Source organism: Motacilla alba, chromosome 2, assembly GCF_015832195.1.
Source record: "Motacilla alba alba isolate MOTALB_02 chromosome 2, Motacilla_alba_V1.0_pri, whole genome shotgun sequence".
Taxonomy (NCBI): Eukaryota; Metazoa; Chordata; class Aves; order Passeriformes; family Motacillidae; genus Motacilla; species Motacilla alba.
This window is the reverse complement of record NC_052017.1, coordinates 85956516-85974981: the sequence shown is the minus strand read 5'-3', so window position 1 is coordinate 85974981 and position 18466 is coordinate 85956516. Positions and strand designations below refer to the sequence as shown.

Below are 18466 nucleotides of genomic sequence, written 5' to 3'. Positions count from 1 at the left end.
TTAAATTAAAACTTTTGCTGAATTTGTAAAGCAGTAATATAGCTCAAATTCAGTATTTGAGCATTTCTGTTCAGGAGAAAAGAGAAGTGTAACTTTTTACACTTCTGTAAAAGAACGGTTCTGATTTTTTTGTGTATTTGGTTTAAAACTCTAAATAATTCAAGGGTCTGAATTCCTTTTTATCCCATTCTTCCTCTTCAGTTTGATCAGATATTTGATATTTAATTTTCTTTGAGTTTAAGATGTGTAGTGTTACTGTTTTGATACTGTTTTGTTACTAATGTTAACCTTCGAAATATAATTTTGTTGCATAAAAATAACACTAGTACAAACAAGAGAAATTGTTTCTAAACTGTTGCTGCCAACATCATTCTGTCATAATAAAAATGTGGAAATAAATGTAAAGCTACACTTCTACTTTAATTGAACCTTTACTCTTCTGGAACATGATTTATCACAGAGTCACAGAATACGCTGAGTTGAAAGGGTAATTGAGTCCACCTCCTGGCCCTGCATAGGACACCCTAAGAGTCCCACCATGGGTAATTGAGTCCACCTCCTGGCCCTGCATAGGACACCCTAAGAGTCCCACCATGTGCTTGACAGTGTTGTTCAAAGACTTCTTGAACTCTGTCAGGCTGGTGCTGTGACCATATCCCTGGAGAGCCTGTTCCAGTGCCCAAACACCCTCTGGGTGGAAAAACCTTAGAAAAGGTGGAAAAACGTTTTCTAACACCAAATCTAAACCTCCCCAGACACAACTTCAGGCCATTCTCTTGGGTTCTGTCACTGTCACCACAGAGAAGAGATCAGTGTCTGCCCCTCCTCTTCCCCTCCTGAAGAAGTTCCAGATTGCGCTGAGGTCTCCCCTAATTTATATCCCAGATTTTTCTTGCACATGCAGGCTTTCCTGGAAAAGTTGAATTTTCCTTTACAGGAACTTTTTAAAGTCGATTATGATATAATGGTGGATAGAAATAAATTCTTATTGGTTTTTTATATGAATTGTGGTGTGTAAGAAAAGCACTTAACTATTTCTGTTAAACTCCCAAATGTGAAGATTTGTTTTCACTTTCAAAACCTGGTGGGTTTCAGACTGTTCTAAATGTGAGCACTTCTCCAGTGTAAATTAATTTATAAACAAACAAAAACAAGCTTAAAAAGAGTTAATAACATTTTATTTTTTCAAAGTTCCAGAGCCCATGCAAAAACCACATGAAGGACCTGGAGAGATGGGGAAGCCTGTGGTCATTCCAAAAGAGGAGCAAGAGAAAATGAAAGAAATGTTTAAAATAAATCAATTTAATTTAATGGCAAGTGAAATGATTGCACTCAACAGATCTTTACCTGATGTCAGGTTAGAAGGGTAAGTACTTTGTGTTGTATTAAAAATGTACTGTCTTTAAATGAAGAATGTGTGAAGACTAATCCAAAACAACAGTACAGGTCTCTAAGATGCTACTGTTCAAGCAAACAGTTGGAGAATTTCCTGTTTATAAGATACTTATTAGTAAAATAAGATGGACCAGCAGAAACCAGTTTTCTTCAGTGTTATTTAACTTTGAATCTGATTAAAAGTATGAATCCTGTTCAGGGAATAGAAATTAATTTCACTGAAGGAAAGTTAACTTAAGCACCGGCATTTCAGGAAAAATCACTTGTTTGAAAAATTCATGTATTGCTTGTAATGAGGCAGGCTAAAATCCTGCATTATATAAAATAAAAGAGACTGGGTGATGAGAGAAATACTTCAAAAATTTTCTTACCTAATGAAATGTGCAAAGGCTCATTTAGATTGCATTATAATGTTTTCTAAAATCCATCTGGTTTGGTTTTGATCTTGCCTCTAGAATATTGATCCTTTCAGAGCTATTTGAGTCATAAGTAATTAAAAAGAAAATAGTAGCCTTGTTTTAACAAAAAATGAGATTGCTTTACTCTCCTGGGACTATGACAGGATAGATGATGACTCCCCCCACCTCAACCCCTCTTCTTTATGAAAGGGGCATTCAGGTTGAATACAACTTATGAAACAAAATTTTCCTAATTATCTGCATTATCTTCTTGCAAGAATAATTTCTTTATAAGCTCTGCTTTGCTGCTGTATATACAAGGCCTAGCTCCTTCCTGGATGAATTGTTTTCATCTTCTCTGTCAGAAGATAATATTAGCAGAGTGAGATGAAGCTCTTGCTGCTTTTCATTTTTAATGAGTGATAAAGAACTGGTTTGTAGGTGCCTTCATCTGTTGTGATGAAAGTGATTCTGTGAGTTCCTGGTAGGGCTGGTGTTCTTGATGCATTGCTGGTGTTCCTAATAATGAAGGCATATTTTTCAAAATATGATTTCAAAAGATTGAAATAATGTATTTTAATTTTTAATCGATTTTCAAATATGAAAACGTACATTTGAGGCTCTAAAAAGTTGACTTAACTGTAACCTTTTTGAGGTCTAGACTTTGAATTAGACAAAAATGGAAAAGAAATTGTTATAAAATATTAAAAAATTATTACCTATGCATCCCTCAAGTTTGCAGGCAATTGAAATTGCTATTTCAAAATCCAGTTTAGCTAAGTACAAATTTTTGTCTTTCACATTTGGCTATGCTCTGCAGTTATTGTGTTTCACAGTGAGACATGTGCTGTAAGTTTTGTAGTGTTGCATTTGCTTCTCTTTTTCATTTTTTTCTGGACACAATACTCTCACTATACTTGGTGTGTGAAAGTGGAATCCTAGTATAAAATTTTAGGTATAGTCTCGGGACACAGTTGGTTTTTTCTGTCCTTGTGAATTCCTGCCAAAATTTTAACATTTATGTTGTTTGCATTTTTAGTAGTTTTTGAGAGAAAAACGCTTCCCAAAAATCTCTTCTGTTTGTCCTTTTTTAATGTGTACTTTATTAGGTCATGGTAATTAAGAAGTCATGGAGAATGTTAACGTTGCTCTGTCAAATTTGAAAACAATACTGTGTTTACAATGTAAGGGTGTCTTAATCTGTATGTGTGGATCAGTATTACTCTTCGAGAACACTGTTACCATTTTCAGAATTGTGAACACTATGAATACACTCTGGTGTTGGGTGTATGTCTGATGAAACTATTTATCTGATTAGTCAAAATACTCCAAAGTCAGAAACACTCTGCTGCATTAGTGGAATTACTTCTGTTATAATTTGTTCTATCTGTGTCCCTGGTAATATGGAAATAGTTTGTGGAGAAGGAGAATGGGTAATTTTTAATCATTCCTTACCACATTTATGTGCCTCCAGCACAGCTGCCAGTAGCACTTTCAATCAAGGTTTTGAAAAAGCAGGATATGTTCAAAGGCACGCTTAGCTGTTCAAGCATGTAATTATTTTCTTCACAAGTTTTGTGGGTTGCTTCCTTTAATGTGGTGTGGCGGGAAGAAGTGATTATTTCAAGTCCTCTAATTCTCCAGCATGTCAGTTTTTCTGAAGTACAGAAGCCTGCAGAGGTTTTGCCTAGCAGTTAATCACTGGAAAGCTGGTGGAATTAAGAGTGCCAGGACCAATTTGCCACATGTATTTAATGGGAATGGCATGACGTGGTAGCTGGGGAGCAGTTTTTGAAGTAGACTGCTTCATCCTTCAATTAATTTCTAGTTCTGCCAAACCCCTATCATCTATGTAAAAACAAGTGTGTTGGTCCCGGAGTGCTCATAGGTTAATCTCTGCAGATGATCCACTCTGGGCACCCTGTTTCTGTTTTGGCCAAGAAATTTTGAATTTTTTTCCCTTACTAGAACAACAAAAATGTGAGCTTCTTTAGTAACTTCTAGGCACTTCTCCAGCTAAGGGGACTCCTCAGTACCAGACATCTACAGAAGCTGGCATCTCTGCTCTGCCAAGTGTGCCCCAGCTGTATTTACAGGTTTATATCTATTTTTATTTTTTGGCACAAAATTACTGATGCACACAGACACCTATAAAATCATTGACATGTGCCTGGATTGCTGGTCACTTTGTGTCTGTAACCAGGAACATTGCTCTACTTCTCTTTTTCCCAGCTGAATGTGATTTGCTCAACAGAAAAAGCTAAACCAGAAGAATTTTTTTTAGCCTGGATACTTTCCTGAATCTGGACTGGGACATGTTAGGATAACAAACTAATATGATGGACAAGGCTACAACCTCTGGAGGAAAGCTGTTGCTGGGGAAGAAGCAGCTGTGCATACCAGATTGATTTTAAGTTGTTAATAGAATTATTCTTGCAAGCATGTCTTATTCTAGCCTGTGAATCAATCATCAAAGTGGGAGTTGATTCACAGTTGCCAGGAAAATATGCAGCTGTGGGCTTGACATGACAGCAGAGAGTAAAAGATGGATGATCAGGAACACTGGTGTCTTGCCTTGATTTTGCTGAAGATGAGGGAGGCAATGAATAAAATAGGTGTCAGTGAGTAAAGCACATGTTCAGCTGTGCCTGTGTGCCTTAGATTGGTCTTCAGGCTGGAAAGTAGGGGGGTTGAAAGCATGAAATTTGCACATGTTGTATGACTTGGTTTGGCTCTCAGTGCTGTTGGAGGTGACTTCAGAAACTGCTTTGCAAAATGAAGAATGAGTATTGTGTTCTAAGGCTGAGCTTTCCAGCCTGAACACATTAGTTAGCAATTTGTGGAATATATAAAACTTTTAAGTAGACATTTGTTCCCTGTTGTGAGAGTTTAAACCAAATTCTGAGATTTTTTTCACTTGAAAAGAGCTGCTTAAAACACTTTTTTTTCCAGGCATAAGCAATCAAGTCCTCAAACAATAAAGGCATAGCTGCGACAGAATGATTTTGTGTTCATGTAGGCTCTGGTCCCCTCTGGAGCTTGTGATGCAGTGCTAGCAGGGTGTCATATTTGCAGGTTGATATTTCTTGGATTGGTGATGGGCTTCCCCCCAAGCAGACCTGCAGCAAGCAGGAGTATTCACGCTCCTTGCTAATCCCTCAGCAACCCTTTTTCCAAGGCTACAGGTTCTGTACAATTTGGCATAAAAGATCTTCCTTTTTCTTATTTCCAGTTGGTATAATTTTGCCAGAATTAAGGGTATCAGACGTCCTATTATACCTCAGTTAGTTCTGCACAGAGTCTGGGATCTTTAAACTATCATTTTCTCAAACTGTCTGTACTGAGAAAGGTAGGTGTGCTGGTATTTTGAGTGCTATAAATCATGTTAAGGTGTAATCAGAGTTTTTAGCCAGATGACCCTACATATTTTGAGTCAACTGTGTTTAAATCCATACAAATTACAACTTTGGCCACTTCATGGAAAAAAAGAAAGGTGCGTATCTCTGAGATCTTCATGTTTAACTGGTACATTAATGTTGTCAGATTGTTATTATTGAAGGGTTTTTTTCTGGATCAGACTACCCTTCTCAGTTCCTGCTGCCAAGCTTACTTCCACAATTGGGAGGAAGTAGACAATTTCCCAAGTTAAAAGCCGTTCTTCTATGTTACATGTATGTTGTGGAGTTTATGACAATTTTGCTGGTCTTCTCTCTGAGTAAATCTAGTAAAATAGTAATTCTGACTGATTCTGTCATATCTTTGGTTGGAAAGAACAGAATTCAGATTTCAGCACTGTTAATTAGGTGGTACAATATATTTTTTTTTCAGTTACCACAATGTGGTTTTCATATCTGTGCTTTAAAAATGTAATGTTGATTTTAAATATGACATATGCACGTGAGACTATACTGGAATTCGGAATTTTAGCTTCTCAAAGCAAATTTATTTGCTCTATGTTTAGAATACTATAGTTGAATCAAAATATAACACATATGTAAAATTACACAATCTCAATGTGAGGAAAATAGCTTGAATAGAACTATTTATAGTAAAACAAATGAAGGCACACATTCAAGAGTGTAGTCTTGGTACCCAAGTGTGATATTTCATGGGTTTTTTAAAAGACAGCACTCAAGGTATTTGCTTCTATATGAGGCTTGCGAAAGTGTGCTCTCTACTTATTTAATTTAGGAGAATAGCTAAGGGGCAGTTTTATACTATATATAATTTAGTATAAATGTGGACTGCAAATGAAAGACATTTTCTCATCACTTCTGTTGATACTAATCGGATGATTGTGTGGCCTGGATGATCACTGACTGGGTGGACACCAAAAAGTGGAAAAAAGTAGTTTGTTGATTCAGCAAACTGAAGCAATGAATACAGCAGCCATATGACTGCCAGATCTGGTGGAAAGAAGGGGATGGGACAAAATTGTAATGGCAAAAGGTGGGTTTATTGCTTTTGGCTGCGCAGCCCACAGTTGCACTGGATTATGTGGAATGTGGTGGGGAGGAAAGCTTTCTTATAGAACCTGAGCATTAAAATCCCCATAAGGCCATTTAAATCCCGTGGGGATTTAAATAGCTCCATAAATGGTGATATACTTTGTGAACTTTGGGTAATCATTTAGCTCAGGTCATAGTAATGTAATGACAATAAAAAAAAAGAGCAAAGTTGTCAACATAAGTGGTGGAAGACTCAGGAGCTTTTGACTTAAGCTAGAAATCCAGGCTGTTAATTAACCTGGCATCTGTAAAGAAATCTGCTGGCCTCATCACCAGCAGTGTAACTTTCAGCAATGTCATGGAAGTCTGAGAGCATGCGAAGTATTAAAGACTTTACCCTTCTCTCAAGCAGGAATGTTTTTTCATCTGGCTTTTGTGATGCCTATAGCTTGTTACTGGCCCCGCTTGCAGAATCAATGTTTGGAATTGTTCTTGTTCACATTGATTTAGTGAGTTAGCTGAAAGAAATTCCCTCTAAACCTTTTCCCTAGAGAAAGCTTAGAGGGGAAAAAAATAGCATTAAAAATCAGCTTACTTCCTGTCAACTGTTTTGGGGTTTTTTTTGGTGGTGGGAGGGGGTTACACCATACACACACAGATATATATATATACTCCCAGATGTATATGTGCACAAACACTTGGCAGTCTCATTCTTAATTGCAATCTTCTTATTTATGCTCATCCATTTTGTATGAGCTACCATATCCTGAAATTTATTCAGAGTGTTAGGTCAGGTATGGAAAATAATTGGTCTAGAGATCTAGGTTCAATTTCAGTCTCTGAAGACAGAATTGGTATTACTTCTGTCAAGAGATGCTTTTCTGTGATCACTTTCAGGATAAGGAAAATAGTATTATTTTTGTGAAGTTCTGCTTGAATTCTGTAACCACAATGGTTTTAAGAACCATTTTGGATTTTGTTTTCAGGGTTTAAGAAGATTTCTACTTGACTCATGAGATAATGCGACCTTTCTTATATCCAAATCTTTGAGATCAGAAGAAAGGAAAATTTCATACTCTTGATGTCAGGTAAATTATGTAATACTATTGAAGGCAGATATTAAGCAGGCTGTGTTGAAATGTTTAAATAAGGATAAGGGATTTGCCTGCATCCAGGGCACCTGTTCAGAAAGAATAATTGAAGTTGTGATATGAATTACGGAAAAGAATTCTGAATAACAGAAAAGAATTCTCTTCCTAAAATGAATTGTTCTGATTTGATTGGAAGAACCAGATTCAGGGTAGTGTGAAGTTTTGTTGCAGCCTTATCTGCAGTGCTTTCTCTTTGTTCAGTTGCAAGTTAAAGCCGTGGTGGTATGCAAAATCTGAGTAGCGAAATGTGGTTTGGCATGTAACAACAGCTAGTGATCCCATATCTCTCAGAAGAATTGCTTTTAACCTTCTAGCTGTATTGCTTCTATATGAAAATCAGATCTTTATCCAGCTTGATTGTCTTCAATTTAGGAGCTTGGAGTGTTCTTAAAATTTATGGAAAAAGCAGATTTATTAGCACCCCCTCTTAAATGATATTAGGAGGCTGATGCTTATACTCAATGATCTTTGTGGGTCCCTTCCAACTCAGCACATTTTGTGATCCAGGAAAGACTAAGTCAGTGTTTATCAGAAAAACACCACGTGACTTGAGTCCTGGTGGTTCTTGATGTAGTGTTTTGACATTTTCTCTGACACCCTGCCACAGGGCGTTCTCCCTTGATGGAAATATAGGTCAGTCTCAGCAGCTTCAGGGTGACTCTCAGAGTCTTATTTCAAAATTTGTTTTCACCTGGATTTAAGTAGAGAGGAGGTTTCTTGCTGGGCATAGCTGTGCTTCAGCTCTGTAACATTAACTTTATTGCAGGCTATAACTTAAAGCATATGAACAGGTAAGCAATGGAACACTGACATTTTATAGCACTGCAGTGATATTCATCAGATATCAGTAATTAAACCTGAAGTTTCATGAGGGGAGTTCAGATTTTCTGTTTTTGTTTTCTATCGATCTGGAATTAACTTTTGTAACCTCAAAGGAAAATAAATGTGTGTTTTCAAGTCAAAGGATACTGATGCTTACTTTCCAGAGACTCTCAATGTATTTTAATACTGAAATGTGAGTTGTTTGTACTGCATCAGTAATATTAAACAAATTTATTACAGAGGCTGTGCTGTGTAGTATTTCCTCAATACTTCAGCTCTAACCTGATTTTCAGCAAGACTTGGATTATTCCTATGTGTCATTGTCAAATTTAAGTCCTGAGATGCAGTTTATTTATAACTGCAGTTTTTATTTATAACTGTTGTTTGTAGTATCCAAGATGAAAGATTGTATTAAATTTGTAAGATGACTAAACATGCTTCCCTTCCTGCCCCAATCTGTTGCTAGTTCAGCTTTCAAAGATGCATTGGCACTGTGTTATTGTGCTGCACGTACGAACACCAGTCTGAGCTCCACTGGGATTTCCCAGCTGAGCTGCTCAGTGCACAGGAGACACTTCTTCTTGTGTTCCATCGCTGTCCTTTATCAGAGTGCTCTGGGCTGTGTGCACTGGGCTAGAAAACAAGGATTGCATACATGTTTTACTGCTGTTAATGTTTTTGAGCCGTTGTAAATTATTGCTCATGGCTTGTTCCTTTGAAAGGCTGGTGGAATATGGGAATAAAACTGGAAACAAGTAGAGCAGATCACAGCTCAGGTAGTGTCTGAGTCTGTTAATTTTCATGATTAGGTAAGTATCAGTGGCCTTGTTTTGAACAACCCATATTAAAAAACAAATTCCAATGTGTATCTTGTTCTCTCATTTCTCCTCTGTGGAGAACATGTTGGCAGCATCAGAAGGGGTAGAAACCTGTCCTGTAATACCTAGGAAATTTAGCATTTATTTCTAATGCAGACTATAATTATGCCCTCATCTTTCTAGAAAATGACCTATAATTTATTTCATATTTTGCCTCAGTGAATGAGGTTTTCCTCATTGTGTCTCATTGCATAAGCATTGTGCTAGTGTATAACTGATTTCCTACGAGACCTCTTCCCTGCTTGTAGCTTTGTTTGGGATGTGTTTTTTTTTTAGTCTATGAAAAGGTATTTAAGAGCTATCCAAATAGTAAATCCTTGCTTTTCACTTTCAGAAATGATTTAGTTTGTGTTTGAAGGGTGTGCAGAGATCACTACTAACATTGTAAATATATGTCTTTCAAGATTTGCCAACATTACACATGTAGCACTCAATCTTGGGTTTCAGGAATAATTTCTAAGTAAATTGATCCATGAATGCAATTTTAAAATATTGATAGAATGCCAAGTGCTATTCTGTTATAAGATGGCTGCACAGTTGCAGGGTTTTTCTAATGTCATATTTGGAATATTTGTCAAAGAAATGAGAAAAGCAGCATGAGGACAGCACAGGTGTTGTCCCAAGTTTCTGGGGTCTCTGCATGCCTGGCTGTGGCCAGAATGAGTAGCTTTTTTATCTCTGAGTTGGACACTGAGGAGATCAGATAGGTATCAGAAGAATTTCACCTTCTGATGAATTCAATTGAAGCATCTTGTAGCATCATCTGGTAGATTTCTTCTGCCCTTGCAATGATGAGGTTCATTTGTTCCCTTATTCCCTCACTGGTATGAGAGAAGAGAGGCTTCCAGTTTTGTCAGATGTGGGGAAGGATTGAGTGTGTATGGTTGTGATGTTGTAGAAAGTGCAAAATGAAAAGTTGTCTTCTTTGCCTGCAAGTTTGTGCTGAAGCAACAATTAAACTCTGAGATTTAATGGCTTAATTTTATTTGGACATAATTGCCTTACTTGCTGTCTCTTCTGGTTATTTTAGTAATGTCTCCTGTGGACTATTTGTACTCTGGGTTGAAAGAGAATGTAGGAAAGCAGTTTATTCAGAGGCTCTTCAGATGCATTTGAAGTAGCATCAGGTAGTGTTCAAGTGGTTATACTTAGTCCATTGAATAAAATTCTCTCAGGTTTTTTGTCTGAATATCTTCCCATGTAAAACCTGCAAAGCTTCTATGAAAGATTCAACTTACACCTTCATGAAGAGTCACAATAATGGACAAGCAAACCCAAACTCATAGTAGCTTTTAGCCTTTCATTTAACAAGCTTTTGTAATGGACTTAAAACTTCAAATTCTGGTTACAGGTTGTCAGGGACAAAAACATGTGTTTATTTTGCTTTCATTGTTCTTATTTAGCAGTGTTACAGATAAATGCTAGGATCTGTCCACCTTTCTTTGCTTTTAATCAATTAAATTTGATTTATAAAGTTATAAAGTGTTCTGGCTTCTAATACCGCCCTGTGTTCTTGGGGAGATGTGTACTAACTATGTAGTTGTAATGAACTGGCCCAAACTATTCTCACAGAATCATAGAATCATGGAACAGTATGGTTTGGGTTGGAAGGAACCTTAAAGATCATCTAGTTCCAACTGCTCTGCAACAGGTACACTTTCCCCTAGACCAGATTTCTGAAAGTCCCATCCAGACTGGCTCTGAACACTTCCCAGGGTCATCCACAACCTGGGCGACCTGTTCCAGTTTCTCATCACCCTCACAGTAAAGGACTTGTATTATCTAATCTAAACTGACCCTGTTTCAGTTTAAAGCCATTCTCCCTTGTCATGTCATTACAGACTCTTGTAAGAAGTCCCTCTCCAGATCATTTATAGCCCCTTTAGGTCCTCGAAGGTGCGATAAGGTCTCTCCAGAACCTTCTCTTCTCCAGGCTGAACAACCCCAGCTTTCTCTGCCAGTCTGCATAGGAGACATGCCCTCAGACATCTTTGTGGCTTTCTTCTGGACTTGCTTCAACAAGTGCACGTTCTTCTTAGGTTGACAGCCCCAGACCAGAATGCAGTACTCAATATTCTAAATATATGATGCAAGACTGCAAAGAGATAAAATTCTGTGAAGAGTAAGTGTGAGCATCTTACAAAGGTCACAGCAGAGTCATGTCTTTATAGTGATGTTTTTGTAAAACAGCTTTAAAAAGCCTAGGTACTAAACTTAATTATTTTTTCTCACATCTGATTTTGATGGGGCATTAAAAATCTTTGATAATTTTAATTCTATTTCCTATGTAATTTTCCACTGTATTTCTGTTGTGGTTTGACCCCAGCTGGCAACTAAGCCCCATGCAGCCACTTGCTCGCTGCCCCCACAGTGGGTTGAGGGAGAGAATCAGAAGGGTAGAAGTGAAAAAACTTTTGGGTTGAGATATTCAGTTTCATCAGGAAAGCAAAAGCTGCATGTGTGGCAAGGAAAGTGGTGCAAGGAATTCATGCACCACTGCCCATGGGCAGGCAGATGTTCAGCCATCTCTAGGACAGCAGGGCTCCATCACCTGTAACAGTGACTTGGGAAGACAAACATCATTACTCTGTGTTTTAACAATCTAGGCTATTTTTTTTTCTGTCTCTGTTTGTATTTAAAATATATGATGTTTTTGGGGAGTTTCCACAATCTAAATAATATATGGAGTCACATAAGCTGAGAGTTTGCATAATCTACAGTGAATGCTGTAGATTAAAGAAAGGATGATGCATTCCATGAGGAGTAGACATTCTCAGTTGCTGTTTGGAGTCTTCATTAAATTACTGGGGATGGTATGCCTTCCTAATGTTATGCACTCAATTTTAAAACAGTTTGAGGCATGATCCAACAAAAGGAACATTATGTATTAGTAGCTCATTAAAATTCAAATTGTCCTTAATTCATATCCTGTGTGTCATACCCCTCGTGGTTTTATTCTGCTTCTAATGTTGCATAACTTGGTTGAAGCTAATGCTTTATTTTAAATTCTATAGTACTCCTTTCTGGGGTAATTTGTTTTCAAATGAAAGACAAAAGAATTCTTAATTTAAATGTTTGTTAATAGAATAAAACATGAGGTTTCCTTAGAAGGCTAATGTCTAATCATGGGCATCAAGTGTTCTATTTTATTTGTCTTATGTTCTGCAGCAATATATTCCTGGGGCAAAAGAAGTTACTGGTGTTTTCAAAATTCAAAACGGGTGGCTTTATTTGTATGTATTCATAGCAATTTGTACAGATAAAGCTAAAAGGTGCATATATAGAAGGGCAGGTAAAAGGAAAATTAAAAACCAGGTCTCATAATTTCAACCCTTTCATTTGTCTTGCCTGCATCAATGAATCCAGAATAATTTCATACCAAACACTTTGTCAAGAATAGCATTCAAAAAGGCCCAGTCAGTTTTGCTATGAAACCACCCCTGTGTTACTCCTGACAGCCCTTGATGTGTTGGTACACAAATGTCATGGGTTAAACCCAGCCAGCAGCCAAGTGCCAGTGTAGGGTCACTCCTAAACTGTTACCCCAGGAAGGGCTGACCTCAGGGGGGTGAGAATAGACACATTCCATTTTGGCAAGGTGGAGATTCACCTTCTGCAGGACAGAGCAGGAGGAATGCCTTGCAGTGGGGAGGAGGGTCCCCAAAAAACTCCTGTAAGCCTTCCTGTTGGTGCTAAAAAGCTTCCCCTCAATTACAGATCTCAAATGTTTTGATAGATTTATACTTCGGACAGTGCAATGCTGTATAAACATTGTAGACCCTGATCGCTTGGCTGATGTTTATACCAGCTCATTGATTTGAGCTCAGTAAAATAAAATCTTCTGTGAAACCATGACAAAAGATAAGGCTGAAGATGAGAGATTTCACACTACAATAGTAGATCCTGTGGCTATCCCAGCATGATATTCCTGGTGAATGACACATTGTTACTGCTTTTCACAGAGAACTGCTAACAGGCTTCTCTCAACTTTTGTACAAATATTCTTCCAAAAAGTAGAGGAGCAATTGGGGGATTTGTATTACTATTGTAGCTGAAGGTCTACAATCAGAAACTTATTTTCTGGTCTAGGGAGCAGTACAGCAGAAAGAATAAAACATTTTGGGTTTAAAGTAGCAAAGTAGACTGAACAAATGGCAAACATGGGGATAAAATTATTTGGCTTATGACTGAATTTTTCATCTGAAATTCATAGTGTTTTTGTGAAAAGCTATTTTATTTTTCAAGGTATACCAAAGAAGTAGCTTTTTATGTTGGCGTGCTTTGCAAGTTTGTTTGTTTGTTTGGTTTTTTAAACATGTGAAATAAATCAGGGTAACATAGGGATATATATGGAAGCTTTCCATAAAGCTTTTATAATGTTCAGTTCAGTGTAATGAATAATTAAATTTGGCATAGTTGTATAATAAGTAGGCGTAATATTGAAGGCAGATAGTTCCTGATCCAACTCCTTCAATTCTCAGAAATGGTTTCACAGAAGCCCTTCCAGGTATTTCTTCATTTGCACCTGGATGGACTTACTGATCCTTTCTGAGATGTCTGTGCATGCTGGGCTTTTGTCACCACCTCAGAGCTGAAATGCTGGTTTGCTGTGAGAGCTGCTCTGAGAAGAGCTCTGGCTAAATGAGTTATCCAGCTAATAAAATATTGATGTTGGGAGCCTGGTTCTGGCTGGCATTCCTTGTGTCACTGTTTGGCATGGTACTGGATGCTGACACTGTGATCCTGTTGTGTTGGCAGGCTGCTCCTTAAGCACTGCTTTTGTATATTTAGGGTAGAGGATGGTGCACTCTGTGCTTCTCAAGCCCTTGGACAGTGCTGCTGTTAGGGTGATAGTCATGAATACTTGTTAATGTATTGTAGCCTTGAGATCAGGTTACATTACAGTGAACTGACTCAACAATTTGGGATCTAATAAAAGCTTTTTTGTTGGAATGGAGCTACGTTGAATATATTTCTTTTTCCACCTCAGTGTTTTCCTTTTGTTTGAGATCTGCATATATCTCTTTAATTTGGATTCTTAAAGGATTAATTACATCAAATCTTACATAAGTAACTGTGTCATTTTTAAATGTGCAGGAGGAGCAGATCTGTGCAGAGAACACTTGTAGTTGTGTGGTTAATTTTTTAGAGCAGAATTGGATTTTTTTCAGAATTGTGATCAGTTGTTTGTGTACAGTATTGATTTTTCTAGAAGATAATGAAAACATCATTTGTTTATAAATAGCATCGCAGAATGTAAAAATTTTGGCTGCATGTGGGGTTACTTGAAGTGTATGTCATAGTTTAGACAAATGCCCTATATATGGTGTTAGGAGAGGTAAACCTATGATTTTCCACGCTAACTTTGTAAAGTGAATATAATTCTCTTTTAATTTGGTGAACTTTATAGCACTTTTAGCAGGTATAAAATATGCACTGTGTGTTCCTTTGTCACACTCCGCATAAAATTGATATATCCGAGATGTTACTAGCGATCCTCAAGAGAGAAACCTCAGACTTGCAGCTCTAACTGAAGGCTCGACCTTTACAAATACCTTCTTTGACTTGGTTTTGCAGGTGTAAAACGAAGGTGTACGCAGACAACCTTCCCACGACGAGCGTTGTCATTGTGTTCCACAACGAGGCGTGGAGCACGCTGCTGCGCACGGTGCACAGCGTCATCAACCGCTCCCCGCGGCACATGCTGGAGGAGATCGTCCTTGTCGACGACGCCAGCGAGAGAGGTGAGGACATCGCCGGTGCTTAACCTGCTGCTCGTCGTATCTTGAAAATTGAAACTGACTTGGTGTAGGCTTAGCCCTCTTTAGCAAAGCACAGCACCTGGGGCAGGGGAAGGCAGAGGGAGCAATGCCTATTTTGAAATACAGGTGGATCATTCTGCACTGAATGGTGTAACTTTCTGCTGGTGTAATTTCATCTGTCTGGTTACTTTTCTGTTGGCAGCATGGACTTTGTGTTTTGCTGCAGTTTTAGTGTTTTGCATTTAGATTTGATCACATTCATACAGCTTGAGGGCTGTTTAGTACTTGAATCACATGGTGAATAATAGCCAAAGCAGCTCTGTTTGTTGCACACATTTAAATTTACTGTCAATGCCACCGTTAGGCTCAGTGTTCAGAGGGATCAAGTTTGATTATTCAGTTCATGGGAAGTTAAAATTCAGTTTCTGTGCTGCAAGAGGTTCCTTTTCTTAATAAATAGTGCCCCAGATGAAAACTCCATGCTACAGAATGACACTTGCCATGTGTAATAAACAAAACTTGAAGCTGATTTTTGGTAAAATATAATGATATTATATAGATTTTAATCTTCATAGTATTTTTAATTGCAGTATATTAGAAATAATAATAATAATGTTCTATATAATGCTTAACATTTAATTTTGGTTAGTAGTTGATATTCGACTTGTTCTTTACTTAATATTTCTTGATGGTATGGGTTATGAAGTACTTTTTTTCCTTGTAGTGGCAAATGGATGTGAGAGGGTAGTACAGGTTTACTAACTAAAGCATGTCTATATTTTTATATTGATCCATCTCTTTTTTTCCTCTATTTTGAAAATTTTCTACTGGAACCAATGTAGTAGGCCACTAGAGAGAAAGTCTTGACAGTCACCAGTTGTAGGCTGTTGCCTGTATCAGAAGGAATTCCCTAGTGTTAGACATAGAAGGGCTTTACAGCATGCTGACATCTCAGCCTGTTGCTCCTCATTCTAGTGATGCAAAATTCGTGTTTTGCTGCCTACAGTAATTCTAGCTTCAGAGTAAGATGTCTGACTGTTGCCCAGATGACAAGATCTGCCCAAGATCTGCGTGTATGAAGAGAGGACCTGGATTTGCCCCAAGCAGCTCTATGATACACGGGTTACAGTGTAGGGGGAGGTTTTAGTATAGTTAGGAACTTGCCATGGTTAAGGGGAGCTTTTGTAGCTGAAGAGCATTAGAAGTGGATTTTTCCTCTACCACCAAGGTGGTAGCAAACATACCGAGCTGGCCCTTCAGGGTATGTGTGTGTGCATGATGCCTGGCTGGGTCGGTCTGGGGCACAGCTGCCTGTGGAGCATCTGTGGACAGATCCCGCCAGCCAGCTGTGCTCGCACCGCTCTGCTTTCCTGAGGAAGCACAGCACACGCACTCAGGTTGTGTTTGCTCTTGTCTCTGCTCCTTTCCTCTCTTGGGCACCCTCACTTACTTTTGCTTTTCCTTTTTCACCCAACTCTAAGTGCTTCAGCTAATTCCAGTGCAATTTGGAAGAAAGAGCAGAAGCATTAAATACAATTACATTCCGGCAGCAGAGGAGAAATGCCTATGCAAAGTGCCGCAGAAATGTGTTCCAGGTTAAATGAGAGGCATGATCAAGTTTTGCTTTTACAAAGGCACAACATCAAATTTTTGCGTTTTGCACTTGTGGGTAATTTGTAATTATACTGCTTGATTTGTTGAAGTTTTTAACCTTTATGTAAAAATTCTACATTTTATTTATCAAAACAGTTCTTAACACTAATTCAAATCAGTGCTAATTATTATTTGTGACAGGTCAGCTTTCAGTATGATCTAGAAATAAAGAGCAAGCTAATATTAGCATATGTAGACATCATATTACTTATGTTTTGCCTCTTCAGTTTCTGTTTTAGAAAAAAAATCAATTTCAACTAGCAATAAGATGTCCTCACTATGAATCGTAGAATTTTAGTCCACTTAAAAAAGCATGTGATAAATTTTGTGTTTCGTGATAAAAACATATTAACTTAATTCCAGGCTGAAAGATAGAGCATCTCATACTTTCTTTGGTGCTGTTACTGAACCTGTTCCAGCATTTCTTTTTGAAGCCTGTGATCTTCATTTCAGATCATTTAGGCATCTTCTATTTGTTGTTATTTTCAACAATTACTGAGAGGGGTTATTTTTGTTCTGTTTTCCAAGAACTTGTTATGGTTCCATCAAGCATGCTTTTACATTAAATAAAACAGAAGGGTATGATGCCTGAAGATGTGAAGGGTTTGTGTTTGCTACTTAAGCATTCTGTTTGTGTTAGATTAAAACAGCGTACTTTTCCAGAAAAATACAATGTTCAGCCTGAGTATTGTATATTGAATTCTAACATCAGAGTCATTTTAATTGGAATAATTCAGTCTGCCTGAAGCACACTTTGTACCTGCTAGTGTCATGCTCTTAGAAGAATGAATTTGCATAATAGCTAGCATTTATTTACACCTAAAAGAAAAGCATTGGAGAAACAAGACATATCTGTGAAATTGTTCTCTAGTTACTGATCAGAACTGCACCTTTAGTTTTGAAGTATTGGTCTTTGGTAACTAGTTTGTAACAGTTAACAGAAGAAATCACAATTACCTGGTACCTCAGACTAGGTCAGCACCCAGTAGCCAAGTGTGGCAGGCAGACTGCTTCATGACAGACCACATCCACAGAACTTAGCTATAGAGATGCAGGTCAAAGCAATGTAACTGCAACTAAATTCTGCCAACAGTACTTATAAAAATATTTGTACTTCTTAAGAAAACATGTTTGCATGCTTATAAAAGTGATAAACCTGTGTTTTATTGTGGTTTAATAAAAAAAAAGGGTTGAAACCTAATTTGTCATTTATATTCATATCAGTGTGACTTGGTAATAGAATCGGCAAGGTGTTTTTCAACTAATGCACTTAGATGACTTGAACTGAATATAATTGCTCTTTTGTCTTCCTTAGTTCTGCTACTTCCACAGAAGATGCTCAGTCCTAGGTAAAACTATGCACCCTTTTGACAGAGAAAAGGCTTGAAAAGAATATCCACCACAAAGAGTTATAGTTATACCTATGAAACTACATGAATTCTTAATGTTCCAAATTAGAAGTATTGTGGAGATGTTTGGTTTTTTTAAATATTATCAAACCTCACTCTGTTGTGAAGTATATGAAGCAATGCTAAAAAATTAGTCAGCTCTAATCCTGGGTAGTTATAAGCAGCTGACTCTGTAATGCATAAAGCTTCTCATCTCAGTGTTCAATATAGAATTTAGTATGACCAATAGGTTTGTATAAAAAGTCATCTTCATGGCTTTATCCTGATGTTTCTTGCAGGCCAAAGTGAATTACATTTGTTAAAAGATTATTCAAATATTTGGGTATTTTTTTTCTTCAAGAGAAAGAATCAAGACTTCCTTATAAGAAACTATTACTAGTTTCTGGATGCATGACTAATCAAAAAAGCTAGTTTCCTGCTACTTCAACAAAGGCAGCAATTTGTAAAGGATGTGTATTGCTCTTAGAGAGGGTGTTCTGGAGGGAAAATAGCTGCTTAGATTTGAACATTTTACCCTAAGTGCTGATAGAAGAGGAACTTTGGAAATCTT

The 18466-nt window shown here is 37.6% G+C and overlaps 1 protein-coding gene across 2 annotated transcripts in view; it reads left to right on the top strand.

Annotated features, from left to right (window-relative positions):
* Positions 1–18466, top strand: part of GALNT1 (polypeptide N-acetylgalactosaminyltransferase 1) — an 86673-nt gene that overhangs the window by 48386 nt on the left and 19821 nt on the right. For both annotated transcript variants that reach the window (XM_038160340.1, XM_038160329.1), the window contains exons 4-5: positions 1192–1366; positions 14670–14836. In XM_038160340.1, coding sequence (XP_038016268.1) covers positions 1192–1366; positions 14670–14836 — 342 coding nt within the window. The remainder of the gene's footprint in view (positions 1–1191; positions 1367–14669; positions 14837–18466) is intronic.